Raw genomic sequence first — 15,646 nt, forward strand, 5'->3', positions numbered from 1 at the left:
CCCCTACCCAAACTAAGATCTGCAGGAGAAACCTTCGTTTGATCCTGCAGCCCGCCGGCTTTCCCCACCACCAAAAAGGCCAGTTCTGCCCGGCGTACTACATCTCCCAGTGTGCCAAGGGCGGCACGGGGCAGCGAGGGATCGCGCGCGCGCAAGGCCCTCTGGGACTCCGAGTCCTCCCGCTCGTCTCGCGGCCGCCCTGCTTGGGCTGTCGACGCGCCCAAGCGTCTCCCAAGCGGGGAAGAGGGCGGAGTGCGCCTGCGCGCCCCTCTCGGGGCTCTAAGGCGAGGGGACGCGCTAGCCGAAGCGCGCCTGCGCAGCGGCCGACTCCGGAGGATCTCTCGCGAGGAAGGACGCCATTATCGCAGCCGCCCGGCCAAACACCACGAGAATTCGGCAAGGCAAACGGTAACCTCGCTTCTCTCGCGGGTTCCCGGCTGAGGCTGCGGCTGCTCGGCCGCGGAGCCTGGAGGGCTCCGGCGCGGCCCCTCAGGACGACGGAGGGCTCGCTCGGGTCGCCTCACGGCGCCCAGCCCGCAGGGCCGCCAGCGGGAGGGGGCGGGGGCGGGGCCGCGCAGGGGCGGGGCTTTGCTCCTCTCGCTCCTGCCCCCCCCCGCGCCCCCCTCAGCCCCGCCCTTCGGCAGGAGGAGGCCGCTCCGCGCCCACCAAGAGACTACATCCCCCATCATCCGCAGCAGGCGAGGCGCTAGCCTCCAGCCCGCGGGCCGCTCAGATCCCAGCCCTCCCCTCCCTCCCTCTCCGAGGGCGGGGGGGGGGGGAGAAGGCTCCAGCTTCGTGGTTGGGCATGATGGGATTTGTAGTCCCACACCCAAAATTTGATAGATTGGGTATCTGTGACGTGTTGGCCTGAAAGATTGCGGAGACCCCCTCCCTCCCTCCCTCCCAATTTCTCCTCTTTTTTTAAAATTTATTTAGCCAGTGCCCCTGGCTAGAACTGAAAAGCCCAATCTGAAGGGACCCTCGAGGTCATGCAGTCGGACCCCCTCCCTGTTTCCCCCCCCCCACCATGCAAGGACCTCTCTTTCTTGATCGATGTCCAGCCCCACTTAGATAGAATGGATGGTGTGTAATTTTTTAACAACTGTATTTTTAGTCTTAAATTTTTAAATGTTTTTAATCTTGCTCTGTAAGCCGCCCTGAGTCCCACGGGATACAAATTCTATTAAATTCTAAATTTCTTAGCCGCTGTATACCCGAGCGGCTGCTTTGCCCAGCCAAGATAGGGAAGGGAAATGTAAACAGCAGGAAAGGAGAAAAAAAGGGAATTGAGAAGGGAAAGGTGGCTGGGCTGGGTGCCCCGCAGAGGTCAAAGCAGGATTCAGTTTCCTTTCGGAGTTTGGTGTTCCTTGAAGGATCTGAATTCCTCCAGCATCTTAAAACAGGAACCCAATTGGGTGAGATAGGAACGTGGCTTGAATAATAATAATAATAATAATAAATGTTCTTTGGGTGAATGAACTGTTGTGTAAGTACGATGATCCTCTGAGCAGGGACAATTAGGACAATAAAATAGTCCTGTAAAGGGAATGAAAGGGAAATGTATACAGGCTCCTGTCCCAAGGCATCGCTGGGCACTTAAAACAGGTCATAACATAGACTGAACAAAGACATTTTGAGTGGTTTAAAAGCACGGTGAACAATTTATTAACAGGCTGTAGTCTTTGAAATATTGTAGGCAGTCTAAGATAAAAGCAACTATCATCATAAATAATAATAATGTAATAAGCAGGAAGCATTAAAATTTGAGTGTACATAATGTTTCCTTCACTTCATATGAGTGTTTATATAACATACGTTGATGTTTTCACATCACTGAAAATCTGAAATCAGTTGGTAACATTTAGAACAGTTGATAAGACTTTAGCCCTCTCTTTGGACAGCGGAGTGCTTTGATGTAGGGCACACATCGAAGAAAAACAAGTTGTACAACCTGCTTTAGTGGAAGCAAAATGAGATCTTATCGAAGGATTGAAACTTGAGCAGTTGCACATGTGTTGCGTGCAAGAAATGTGCAAATGGGTTGGAGCTACTAGCATGTGGAAATGGAAATCTTTTGATATGACACAATTCAGACAAAACCTCAACGAAAAATACATTGCATATCCAGAACAACATCAATTCCCCTCCAAGAATTTAAATAGATATCCATTTCTTTGGGAGTTAGGCCTGGCTTTCTGAATTAAGTGTGTAAGTAATAATCCAAGCAATTTGTATATGCTAGTTCTATTTAGTTTTTGGCCACACCAGAGGTATGCACATATGACTTACGCATATTTTGAAATTTGGATTGGCTGTTTTTAATTAAATGCATAACCATATTGCTTGGATTGCTTGAACAAAAGTTTGGGCATTTTAAATGGCATTTTCTTTAATCTGTATTTGCAATTAGATGGCAGGGAGCTTTTAGTAGTTGGCTGAGCTGCTTGGATCACAATATATGAATATGAATGATATGTACGTTTACATAAACGAAAAGAGATTCCACGCAGGCAGGAGAAGAAAAGCAGCAGAGGAAAGTGGAGTTAGCAGGTACTGGAGTCATAAGTGCTCCAATCTTGATGGCACATTCAGGGATGATAATTGAATTTGTGGGGGGCTCTGATCCCTGAATGGCCTGTCTGTCTTTCAAGAGGACCAGAGCAGTCGAACTGAATGGTAAAACAGATTGGAAATTCTGGGCATAAATGGGATCGTCCGCTAATCTCTCTAAATACAGAACAGATTTAGAGACTATCTCTGTTGCTATGTTTTCATTAAACGCATATCACTAAGGGTTCACCTCTAATGCTCTAGCCATTCTTGTAACCAGAAAGCTTTCTATGTTCCTTCGGAAAAGGAGGCCAAAGTAGAATTCCTTTCTCGCAGGTCAGGATGTTTCCTTCTCGCTGGCCTTCCTTTCGTGCTTTCGTTCCCTTTCTCACTGCATCCATTCACTTAATGCAGGAAAAATAAAGCGCTTGCAGTTGGCAGGGACTGCAGCAGCCAGCTAGATCGGTATATGCATTTTTTGGGGGGGGGGGTGAGAAACACAAGGCGTTGCTCTTCCTTTAGCAATTCCAGCTGCTTGTGTGCCGCAGCTTGATAACAAAACCAGCATCCCAGTTGACTTAATTACAAGAGCAACTGCTTCCAAATCCCCTCTCGTCATAGGCGTTCTGTTTTCTAGGCAAGGAGGATTGCTGGAAAGCCACTCTTCCATCACAATAAATATTTAAACTCGGAGCTATTCTGCGTAATTGGTTTTAAGGATGTCAGTAAAATAAGACAGGACACAGGTATACCATAATCGACGACTGGGTTTCTTGAAATGGGTTGCAAACAATTCCAGGCACATCAGGTGCAAACCTTCTCTGCCCCCCCTTTCCCCCCCCCAATCTGAACTGCTCAAACAGCTGTGCAGAATCCAAGTGGGACTTTTGGGACATGCCAGAATCTTTACTCACACGCAAAGTTTGGGAAATAGAAGACCACGCTTTATATTCTCCCCTTGATCTTTCCTTACTAATAGCCCCGTTTTATTTTCAATAAGCAATAGCAATAGCAGTTAGACTTATATACCGCTTCATAGGGCTTTCAGCCCTCTCTAAGCGGTTTTACAGAGTCAGCATATCGCCCCCACAATCTGGGTCCTCATTTTACCCACCTCGGAAGGATGGAAGGCTGAGTCAACCCTGAGCCGGTGAGATTTGAACAGCCGAACTGCAGAACTGCAGTCAGCTGAAGTAGCCTGCAGTGCTGCATTTAACCACTGCGCCACCTCGGCTCTATTAAGCAACTCTTATTAATCAGCATTACATGTGGATGCAATTGGTCCGGGATCAATGAACTTGGATCGGACAATTAAAACCTCCCGTGGGTCTGTAGACGGGATCCAAGCTTGGGTTTGTAAAATAAGAACCAACCTCGCGGAGTTTTGTCAACGAACCTTCGGAGCTGCTGGAAACCGAGAGATGCATTTGGGGCCCGGGTGGTTCTATAAGGTGGAAGAGCTGGAGAACATTTGCTTACCCAAAAATAATACAAACGAGGCAGGAAGAAGTCCTCCAGATTGATCTGATTCCTGTTTGCGCTGCGTTTGTTTCTGGTCCAATTTTTTTTTTTTAATACTGGAAAAGGATTTATAGATTTATTTAACGCAGTAAATATCTGTGGTGTCGGAAACCATGCGAGATGCGCTTCTGAAGACACTTTTAAGTTAATCCACTTAAATAAATGTTCTTTTTCAGTGCCGGGAAAGGCATCCTGACAGGTGCCTCTTTCCAATTAGCTCGGCTTTATTGGGGTTTGCTCTTCAGTCCAGCCAAGGCAGCTTTCGTGCCTGGATGGCTGATCCCTGGATTATGATGCTGAACTTCGTTCCACTTCATTGTCTTCTGAACTTTTGGGCCGTCCCGTTCTTCAAAGGAAAGGGCTTTTCCGACTAAACTAGAGTGACGTGGGAATGGAAAATCGTGTCGGAATCCAAGCTGGCAGCGCCACAAGATTTAGGAATCCACGCTTTGAAGAAATAGAAGAAAGGTTAATGTTCTCTAGTACCTCGGCAAACCGAGACTTGGGATTTCTTGCCAGTTGTGGTTTTACTCCTTCTCGTAAAAGATGGAAACTTTAGGAGAAGACGCAGTTTTTCAACCTTCCTGTGTTTCTTGCAAAGGCAACAGATGGGCAAATTTATTATGCCCTCCGTTTTTAACAGATTTCGTTTCTGGGTTTTTCCTCCTAAACAGCCTTCACTGGCTGGGAATTCTGGGAACCGCGGACACCACACATCGAGGGCTCAGCTCCGAGGAAGTTGCATTAGAAAACACCTAATTTATTGAGTTACAATTCTATCCAAATCCTTGTTCTTTTCACAGGTGAAGATGTCCTTTTGCCACACCTTCCCTGAAGTTAAAAATGTAAGCAGTCATTTTGATCCTGAAAAACAGGTGGCATAAAGCAGTGGCAGAATTTGTGACCGTTTGTGCCATTTCTCTAAAACTACATTCAGAACTTTGAACTAAGACTTGGTTCCATTTAAATCAGTGGGTGGCGCTATTTTCAATTTATTTTATGTCATTCCAATATGATTTGGAAACTGACAAACCTGGGAGGAATGGATAATTGATGGCTTGCAAATACACTCTGGTCCATTTGTTGTTCAACCTTGGGGACACCTAAAGGCAACTGGAATGATTTACGGTTCTGTTGAAACGAAAGCCGAAGAGCATATAGTCTTCCTCCTCATCTTCTATTATTTTTGTCACTTTGGAGCAACTTATTGGCGGGTATATCCGCCACAAAGCCCTCACTTTAAGGAAGAAAAATCTAGTGATTCACAATCCACATACTTACCAAACCCAACTGAAATGGATCAACCAGTGCAAGGCGTGATAATTCTAATAATCCTATCATGAAAAAGGAGGAAAATGATTTTCTTGAATAGTTTTCATAATTTAATAAACGGAGCAAGCATGCTTGACTAGTAACGGAAGACCTGATTTTCATTCTGTTTTGCATCAAAGCTATCTTGTCTGTTGCTCCAGATCGGAGCGGGCATGTGGAAAAGTTGTCCAGATAACCTCCCATGCACAGGGACGTTAGGATTCTTGGCAGTCCTAAGCCATAAGCAATCGATCCCCTGCATATCGTTTTCTGCAGACCACAGAGGAAAGTTTATGTTAATAATCGCCCAGTAACTTTGCCAACTAGAATTTGGCTATAAGTGAGTTAAGAAGGCTGGCAGGGAAAAACTTGGATACGTCCAGCAAGTTCTTGAGACGTTTCAGTTATCCAACAGGGAGAGCAGCTAGCCATTGGGTTAGATCAATGGTCTCCAACCTTGGCAGCTTTTAAGACTTGTGGATTTCAACTCGCAGAATTCCTCAGCCAGCATGGGAGTTGGAGTCCAAAAGTCTTAAAGTTGCCAAGGTTGGAGACTAGGGTTAGATCCTAGCAGGCCAGCAACTTCTGAAGGCTTCTTTACCAGAGTGGACAATTGCATCCATGCTCTGTTTAACTGGCTTCCTGCAAAAGACCCATGATAGGCTTTCTCGAGGTCCGAGAGGTCTCATGTGTTTGGGCCAGGTTCTTATGTTCCAAGCAAGTGCTATCAGAATAAGGTTTGAAGGACCAGGAAACCATAACATTCTCCTGAAGTTTCTGCAGAAAGGTTCAAAAGGCTCCTGGCAGATGGGAAAGATTGAGCTGAAGGAGGAACAGATTTCCTGGATTATACTAAAAAATTCTACAGTTAGATTTGCAGGATAACCAACTTTGTTTGAGTTGGTTTTTATTTCATGGATACATCTATGACACTTTGCCATGGTCTAATTCTGGGAGTTTGGGGCTTCTCAGTTTAGCATTCTGGGATTCCTTGATGGTTACCCATCCAAACGCCAGCTGGGCCCAACCCTACTTAGTTTTCAGTGCCATGAAGCTTTTGAGATTTATTTTTCCCAATTGTTTCTCTCTCCAAAAATACTTGGAATGAACATCAATGCAAACAGCCCCATTGCTAGTTGAATGCACAGAGATAGGAACAGGAATCCTTTGGAAGCAGATCCTGCTTTAATAGACAGGATAGCTGGGCTCTCATCCTTTGCACTACGCCCAAACGGGATTTAAATCCGAGCATTGCATAAACCAGGGGTTGTGATTTCTAAATGCTGGTTTTATGACTTAGCAGGGTTTGTGAATCTCCCCCGTTTGATTTATTTGGCCTACTGTGATTAAAGTATGGCTTAGCATGAGGTGCAAAATTAATCAGAACATTGTGAGCAGCAATAAAGTTTATGCAGAGAATAAGGACCTGGATGGAGAGGGGAGGGATGTATTGTGGCCAGGGAAACGACGGGGGGGGGGGGGATGACATATTTTAAGTCCACAACAAATAGATAAATATTTGGAAGCGATTCAGGCAGACTCTTCCCTCATTCACATATATGGGGAGGAGGCGTAGCACAATCAGATCTCCAGGATTTTATTATTGTAGCCAATCACAATAAAAGAGTTCCAGCCTTCCCATGGAGCTGATTTCTTGGCCTGGTCTACCTGGGCAGGCTGTCATTTATTTTTGGGTGTGTGTGTGTGTGTGTGTGTATGGTGGGGGTCACACATTGAATGCTAAAAACTGATAGTTCTGGGGCAAAAGTCTGTCCTTGCGCTGACTTCCTTGACCCGTAAAGCCCATAGCACCTTAATTTGAAAAGAGATAAGTAATACGGGTAATCCTCAACTTACGACAGTCCACTTAGTGACCATTCAAGCTTACAACGTCCCTGAAAAAAAGGTGACTTATGACCCTTGCAGCATCTCCCTGCTCACGTGATCAAAATTCAGATGCTTGGCAACTGGTTCACGTTTAACGACGGGTACAGTGTGCCGGGGGGGGGTCACGTGATTCCCCTTTTATGACTTTCTGATGAGCAAAGTCAATGTGGAAATCCAGATTCACTTAACAACCGTGGCCGAGAAAGGTCGTAAAAGGGAGCAGGACTCACTTAACAAACGTCTCGCTTAGCCACTGAAATCTCGGGCTGGTTGTAAATCGAGGACTACCTGTATTAACAGAATGTGTGCATGATTCTGATTTCCCTTTGAGCAAAGCCAAGATGAAAAGGGGCTGGGGGTGGGTGGGGAGGGGAGAACCGATTTGGCCGGGTCCCTTTCCTAATTTATGGACCGAAAGATTCTTTCCCTTCGGCCTCTGCCGAGCTTCCAACTGCATTTGCAGTTCGGGAGACGATGAAACCGTAATCCTCGCACAGCTGTTTTATTATGTGAAGGCTGGCCCTGGCCCAAGACTTCTGAGAAATGGCAAAGTTAATTTGCCAAAGGGAGAGAAATGGCAACCACATGCCCTCGGTCTCTTGCCAGATCACTTGGGCCCCCTCGGCACAGCGCAAACGCGCTCCTAATCCTTTCACGGCGATCCGAATTTCAAATGAATCTTTCTTGGCGACAGATCCTCTTGAATAAATAACTCCTTCTCTTGCAGTGTCCCCATTAGGAAGAATTCAGAAAGGTTTTTTTTTTCTAAACCCCCCCTCCCCTCCCACCCGCAGCTGAACAGCTGTTGCCTTGGCTGGCTGGGAAACTCAAAGCAATGTCATAGATCAGGGGGTCTCCAACCTTGGCAACGTTAAGATTTGTGGTCTTCAACTCCCAGCATTTGAAGTCTGGGAGTTGAAGTCCACGAGTCTTAAAGTTTCCGTGCTGGCTGGGGAATTCTGGGAGTTGAAGTCCACAAGTCTTAAAGTTTCCGTGCTGTCTGGGGAATTCTGGGAGTTGAAGTCCACAAGTCTTAAAGTTTCCGTGCTGGCTGGGGAATTCTGGGAGTTGAAGTCCACAAGTCTTAAAGTTTCCGTGCTGGCTGGGGAATTCTGGGAGTTGAAGTCCACAAGTCTTAAAAGTTTCCGTGCTGGCTGGGGAATTCTGGGAGTTGAAGTCCACAAGTCTTAAAGTTTCCATGCTGGCTGGGGAATTCTGGGAGTTGAAGTCCACAAGTCTTAAAGTTGCCATGCTGGCTGGGGAAATTCTGGGAGTTGAACTCCACAAGTCTTAAAGTTGCCATGTTGGCTGGGGAATTCTGGGAGTTGAAGTCCACAAGTCTTAAAAGTTTCCGTGCTGGCTGGGGAATTCTGGGAGTTGAAGTCCACAAGTCTTAAAGTTGCCATGTTGGCTGGGGAATTCTGGGAGTTGAAGTCCACAAGTCTTAAAAGTTTCCGTGCTGGCTGGGGGATTCTGGGAGTTGAACTCCACAAGTCTTAAAGTTGCCATGTTGGCTGGGGAATTCTGGGAGTTGAAGTCCGCAAGTCTTAAAGTTGCCATGCTGGCTGGGGAATTCTGGGAGTTGAAGTCCGCAAGTCTTAAAGTTGCCATGCTGGCTGGGGAAATTCTGGGAGTCGAAGTCCACAAGTCTTAAAGTTGCCATGCTGGCTGGGGAATTCTGGGAGTCGAAGTCCACAAGTCTTAAAGTTTCCGTGCTGGCTGGGGAATTCTGGGAGTTGAAGTCCACTCTTCACCTGCATATTCCAACTGCATCCCACAACTGAACCACAAGAGAGAGAGAGAGAGAGAGAGAGAGAGAGAGAGGGATTTCTTAAATCTGTTTCCCTACGAAGGCTTTTTCGTGAGTACGGAAAACATGCGGCTTAAGCATGAATTAAAATGCTAAAAAGAGGAGACGTAATCCAATCCAACATAAGCACCGCTGCGCACTAACTGTTCTAGGGTGCTTAACTCTCATGAAATCAGTGGTGGCTAAACCCACTTCATCTTGACTGCATTGATCTTAAATCTAACGAGGAAAAAGTCTCACATGACACCCCAAACTGAATGCGGGTGTTAATTTCGGTCCTGAGAAACTTTCTCCCAAAGACAGGATGACGGTGGTCTCCAGCCGAGGAAGGGGACATTTGTGTAAATGCCTATGGAGATTCTCACTCATCCATGTCACAGTTTTCCCAAAGGTATTTTTATAAGAGACAGCTGGACTTTTTTGTGTGTTTTCCTTGAAGGCAAAACTGAAGAAGCTTCTTGGATGAGAAGTGAAAAGTCCAGTTGCCTCTTGAAAAAATCACCTTGGACATTTGGTAATTGTGTAATATCGGTGCCATCTCTTCTACATTCTGGTCCATCCTGGAACCGTCTTCACCAGCCCTCTGTCTTTTAGATAGGTTGAATTGCATTATTGTTACCTAAATTTGCTTTCTGTTAAGTGTCAGGTTCTGGAGTAGGTCATATAATATAATCCAGGAGATTGCAATGCAAAGGAGTGAAAAGGGAATAACTACGGTACTCTAGAAATGTCCCCCCCATAATATCAGTGCTGCAATACCTGGCAGATTACACAAAAGCAGTTAAAAACACAGAATAACCAGGGGGGACGTGGTCTAAAACAATCCTAACCATTGCAAACAGAATATTGGGTACATATACAGATATGCTACGTTTCCCCGGTAATAAATACTCCAAAGACGGAAGAACATGTTTTGTTTATCAAATCTGTAACTTAAACCGATTTAAATCCTGGACCATTTTACCTGTAATTTAAGATACTGGATTTTGTCAGAATGAACTTGTGACTGGACATGCAAAGATTTATACTGTGGTATTAAAATGATGGTCGAGATTTCTGATAATTTAAAGAGCAAGCGTTGGAAGAAATCGGTTCTTGCTGGTTCATCTTTTAGGGCTGTCTTCGAAGGGGATTGCAGTTGTACAATGGTATTAAGTGTCAATATGATGGACTTAGGAGTTAGCACTTACAATAAATTGAGGGAAAAGCAGACTGTCTCTCCCTTCATTGCACAAGTGGAATTGGGGAGTTTTCGGGTGAGCATTGAGTCAGTCTGAGTAGCCACACCAGGGATGCTATAGCCTCCAGTTGCTAAGGTCTGCTTGCCACTGCCGTGATGAAGCAATGGTGGGTGGTGGGTGGGAGGAATCCCCCTATGCATTGAAGATCAAACGGGCATATCTTTTTGTCAAATGGTGAATGCTGTAATCCTCATGGGCCCCCCGTTTTTTGATCTTTCGCAGAATCAGAGTTGTATGAACTGACGGACCCACCTTCGGCTCAGCCCCCACGCCCCTGTTTCTGAATGATGACAGAACAGGATTTAGCGGATGTAGTTCAAATAGCTGTGGAGGACTTGAACCCAGATCATCCAGGTAGGTTATTGCACAGTCATAAAGGTAAGGGAGACACAGAATAGAATAGAAAGTAGAGTAGAACAGAAGAGAACAGAATAGCAGAGTTGGAAGGGACCTTGGAGGTCTTCTAGTCCAACCCCCTGCTCAGGCAGGAGCCCCTCTACCATTTCAGACAAATTTCAGTGGCATATGTTGCATAGAAAATCAAAGATGTAATATAACAGAACTTCTTTTTTTGTGACGCTGAGTAAAAGAGCAGAGAGGCAACCTCACACTTAGCTTTCTTCACTGCCTCCAATTTTTGGAAATCTGGTATTTCACTGCCAACTTTGTTTTAAAACAAAAAACAAAGCAATGCAGATGAATTAATGTAAACGAAGGGCACTGCCACATCGGATCAAACCTATTTAAGGAAGCATCCTCTAATTTAGTTTACGCCCGGATGTGTTGAACTAATTCTCATAATCCTCATCTCTTCTTTATCTGGTGGGTGGACTATCAAGGAAATTAAAATGTCCAACATCCGGCTGCTGATTCACTGCTGAAATCCTCTATGTAGGCTGGGGAATTCTGGGAGTTGAAGTCCACGTAACTTCCCTACAGTTGTGAAACACTGCTCTTAACTAGCTAGGTAAACCTAGCTGTGAAAACAAATTTTGGAGAAGAATTTCCTACGCGTTAAAGGCTCCAGAATGCTTCTCTCCATCCAGTTTGTGGCTCTTCCTTTTAATTTCATAACGAAGGGCCTTTGGTGGAACGACTGAAAACGGTTTTCTTCTTTCTGTTTTTTGGGCTTGCAGTTGTCTTGGAAAACCACGAAGTGACCGATGAAGATGTAGACCCTCCTTTGAAACGGCAGCGGATAGAAATCAATTGTCAGGACCCCTCGATTAAGGTTGTAGCCATTTCCACGCTCGTTCGCACAATGCGGCTAATCGGGTAGAGAACAGCGATGTTTTTTGGACGGCTTAAAGTGATTTAAACCATCCTTCCCCACCGAGTGTCCTTGAGGACATTCGGAGGGGGGACCGTTTGGTGTCCTGAAGGTTTGAGATAGACTTTATCATGGAAAGGTCTGAGGCCTCTTCTCTTGTACAGCTAGTCCTTGACTTATGACCATTTTGAAGTGACGATGGGCCTCAAAAAAAGATACAATTCAGAGTCGAAGTTCTGATGACCGACTCCCCCCCCCCTGCGGTCATCTGATTGTATTTTGGGCACTTTAGCAAAACCAGCCTGCATTTGCAGTCTCCTATGGTCATGGGACTGTGGTTTATAATGTTTTATTGCTGGAAACCAGTATGTTGTTGGTTTCTGGCAAAAAATGCCCATTGTGGACAGTGGATTGACTCAATGACCGCAGTGTTTACTTAATGACTGCAGGTTCGCTTAACAATGGGTATTTCCCTTAATGACCATGCAAGAAAAGTCGTAAAATTGTGTCTGTCACCTGTCAACCTGCTTAGGAACTGGCATGCCTTAGTATCTCGTAATTCCTGTAAATCAAGAGCTACCTGTCACTTTTGACACATATTATCGCTGCAGCACAAATCCATTTCCAAGTCACCAGTGTATATATCAGAGGCATGTATACATGGGAGGAGTGGGGAGGAGGCATGTTAGCATAATTACGGAATACTCCTGACTGTATAGCGGAAAATATTTTTCCCCATGAATCAGATAAGACTCAAAGTTAATAATTGTATTTCCCCTTTACTCTCTGTGAGAATTACTTAGATCTTCCCTATGTACCAAGGTGGCGCAGTGGTTAAATGCAGCACTGCAGGCTACTGCTAGATCAGCAGGTCAGCGGTTCAAATCTCACCGGCTCAGGGTTGACTCAGCCTTCCATCCTTCCGAGGTGGGTAAAATGAGGACCCAGATTGTTGGGGGCAATATGCTGACTCTCTGTAAACCGCTTAGAGAGGCCTGAAAGGCCTATGAAGCGGTATATAAGTCTACTGCTATTGCTATTGCTATTGTACTAGAAATAAATTTTGATTGTATCAAACAACAAGGCTTATGGCTATGTTGACAGCTTTTTAATTAAAAAAAAAGCAAGATAAATAAAACAGTAAGAGAGTAATATGCTTAATGCGAATCTTCAATATTCTGCAGAATTTCCACTAAGAAGATTAGGAAAAGTTTCGGGTTAAGTTTAGAGATTGCTGAGTTATAGTGAAAAATAGCCTAAAAATACAATTAAGCGTTTTCTAAAATCGTGTGTTCCGTCTTCAGAGCTTGTAGGTCATTTTAATTCAATTTGTTTTTATTATTTTGATCATATCCACCAGAGGGGGCCCAAGAAGTATCTTAAAAGAAACCCAGTCTATAAATCAAAGCAAAATCTATATTTTGTCCTGAATAAGTATCTCATGTTTTTGAGTGGAATGCCTCTTTTAAAAATTATCTAGGTATGCCCTTTAGAACTTAAAGCATATTTTACCATCCCTCCTTTTTAGCTCTGGTTTCCGAGAAATACCCGAGGCAAAACCCTTGAGCAGGTAATCATCATTTGAACTGAAGATGAGTCCAGGGTGACAGCTGAAATAATAGTCAAGCTGGAACAATGCGGGCTTCGCTCCCTTGCATCAAATGTATTTGTTGGAAAGGATGCCACCAGATTCTTGACTTGGGGCCACCATAGATTCAGAGGCTCTCTTCCCAGAATGTAGGCGAGCCTTTTAACCCCTGGATAGTCCATCAAAAGAGTTCGCTCCTTATCCCAGACAGGCTGTGGGGTCCAGTGGTGGGTTTCAAAACTTTTTGGAACCTCTTCTGTAGGTGTGGCCTGCTTTCCGGGTCCACTGGTGGAACCTCTTCTAACCGGTTCGGTAGATTTGACGAACCGGTTCTACCAAACTGGTGCGAACTGGTAGGAACCCACCTCTGGTGGGGTCGCACGTGTTTCCGCTGTTCTTTGGTGCCCTTTTGGAGATGCCTATGTAAATGCAAGCATAAAACAGAACCTCCCTTTGCCACCATAAGAGCCGAGGTGGTGCAGTGGTTAGGGTGCAGTACTGCAGGCCACTTCAGCTGACTGTTATCTGCAGTTCAGCGGTTCTAATCTCACCGGCTCAAGGTTGACTCAGGCTTCCATCCTTCCGAGGTGGGTAAAATGAGGACCCAGACTGTAGGGGTGATATGCTGACTCTGTAAACCCCTTAGAGAGGGCTGAAAGCTCTATGAAGCAGTATATAAGTCTAATTGCTGCTGCTATTGCTACCACACCCAGCTCACTCTGCTCCTTCTCTTCCCCAGTCCTTCCTCTATTCCATCAACCAAACGATATGCCTGCGGCTGGATAGCATCGAAGCCAAGCTGCTGGCCCTGGATGCCACCTGCAAGTCCCTGGAAGAGAAACTGGACCTTGTCATGAACAAGCAACACAGCCCCATCCAGGTGCCCATGGTGGCGGGGTCCCCGCTGGGGGCCACCCAGACGTGCAACAAAGTGAGATGGTAAGTCTCCGTGGGTCACTGCGGGGCGTCTCTGCTGTCATTTCATTTCATTTTATTTCATTTCATTTCATTTCATTTATTAAATTATAGGCCGCCCAATCCCGGAGGACTCCGGGCGGGCTTACAATGAAAGAAGAAAAAAAAGAAAAGCAAAATAAGTTAAAAAAAATAGTTTAAAATACACAACACACAACTGTCTCCTGATCAATTGTCTGCCCCAGTCAAGCAGGATAGATTTGGGCTGGCTGGCAGAAACCTGGCATGCGGCTCTGAATGACAAACATTTTTTTTCCCCCCTTGAAGGCAGAAAAAAAACCCGGTGCTCTTTGTTCTGTGACCCACTGAACACGCCTCTTTACCTTGGGATGGGGGATTTGGAGGTCCTGCCACATTTTTGCTTGGTTTGGTCTGTTTCTACAGGACTTGATCGATAAGCGGGTGTAGCAGCTTTGCCTGTCTAGATTTAGGGCAGTGGTTCAGAGCTCTGCTGGCTGGGGAATTCTGGGAGTTGAAGTCCACAAGTCTTAAAGTTGCCAAGTTTGGGAACCACTGATTTAGGGCAGAGGCCTCCCAGGATTTTGCTTTGACTTTGTGAATAAAAAATTCAACCTTCTTAGAATTTAAGCATGTTTTTAAACCACCTGATTTTGGAAATAACCTCACAATTAACCATGATTATTCATTTTTCCAGCATGCAAAAACTGGATACATTCATTTGGATATTGGGTACTATCTAATGAAATGAAATTCAATGGTGAAAAGAGTCAGGTTCTACATTTAGGCAAGAAAAACGAAATGCACAGGTACAGTATAGGTGGTATACTGTATAGCATTCGCTGGCTGGGGAATTCTGGGAATTGAAATCCGGACATCTTCAAGTGGCCAAGGTTGAGAAACACTGCCTTAGAACAAAATATTTAGAATTTCACTTTCCTTATTGTAGATAACTTTTAAGACAGAGTCACTCAGAGTGCTAAATTTGGTTTGTTGAAACCATTTGTTGAAAAGATGGCTGTGTTCACAACATACGAAACCAAAGCCAAACAGCCAAACCCAGCTAAAATGTACACATCCTTCTCTTCAACTTCATAGAAAGCAGATGGCAGGGGATGTTAACATCAGCGGGAGGATACACTTATTAAAAGCAGTTATTTTAATGGCAACTTTTCCTATGGGGTGTGTGCTTAAATCCACTTTGTTTTTGTCTTTGGTGGGTTTGCTAAAAACGTGTTTTGATATATATATATGTTGACCTTCATTGGAAAGGGAACAAAGTGAGTGTCCAGTGAGTGTTATGTTATCACAGATTTTAGTAATTTGAGTTGATTGCACTTTTGATGGATGTGGTCTGTGCCTCAGGGCTGAATTTTGCCTAATGAAGTGTTGATGGGTATTCCGAAGCTGTTTATGTCTCACCAAGAGAAATATTTTTGTTGAAAAATGCTTTTCCCCCAGGTGCACTGAACAGTTGTGTGAAATGAGCTTGAGCTATAGATTATAAATTACGATGTGTAGTCTTGCTCCGGTTT

The 15,646-nt window shown here is 45.0% G+C and overlaps 1 protein-coding gene across 2 annotated transcripts in view; it reads left to right on the plus strand.

Moving 5' to 3' along the window:
* Positions 1-286: 286 nt before the first annotated feature.
* Positions 287-15,646, plus strand: part of BANP (BTG3 associated nuclear protein) — a 116,322-nt gene continuing 100,962 nt past the window's right edge. For both annotated transcript variants that reach the window (XM_087728603.1, XM_087728604.1), the window contains exons 1-4: positions 287-408; positions 10,543-10,674; positions 11,457-11,551; positions 13,918-14,117. In XM_087728603.1, the coding sequence (XP_087584729.1) occupies positions 10,605-10,674; positions 11,457-11,551; positions 13,918-14,117 (365 nt within the window). In that variant the 5' untranslated portion in view covers positions 287-408; positions 10,543-10,604. The remainder of the gene's footprint in view (positions 409-10,542; positions 10,675-11,456; positions 11,552-13,917; positions 14,118-15,646) is intronic.

This window comes from Thamnophis sirtalis, unplaced genomic scaffold, assembly GCF_051295495.1.
Source record: "Thamnophis sirtalis isolate CommonGarterSnake01/CBP01778 unplaced genomic scaffold, rThaSir2_p1.2 scaffold_14, whole genome shotgun sequence".
NCBI lineage: Eukaryota > Metazoa > Chordata > Lepidosauria > Squamata > Natricidae > Thamnophis > Thamnophis sirtalis.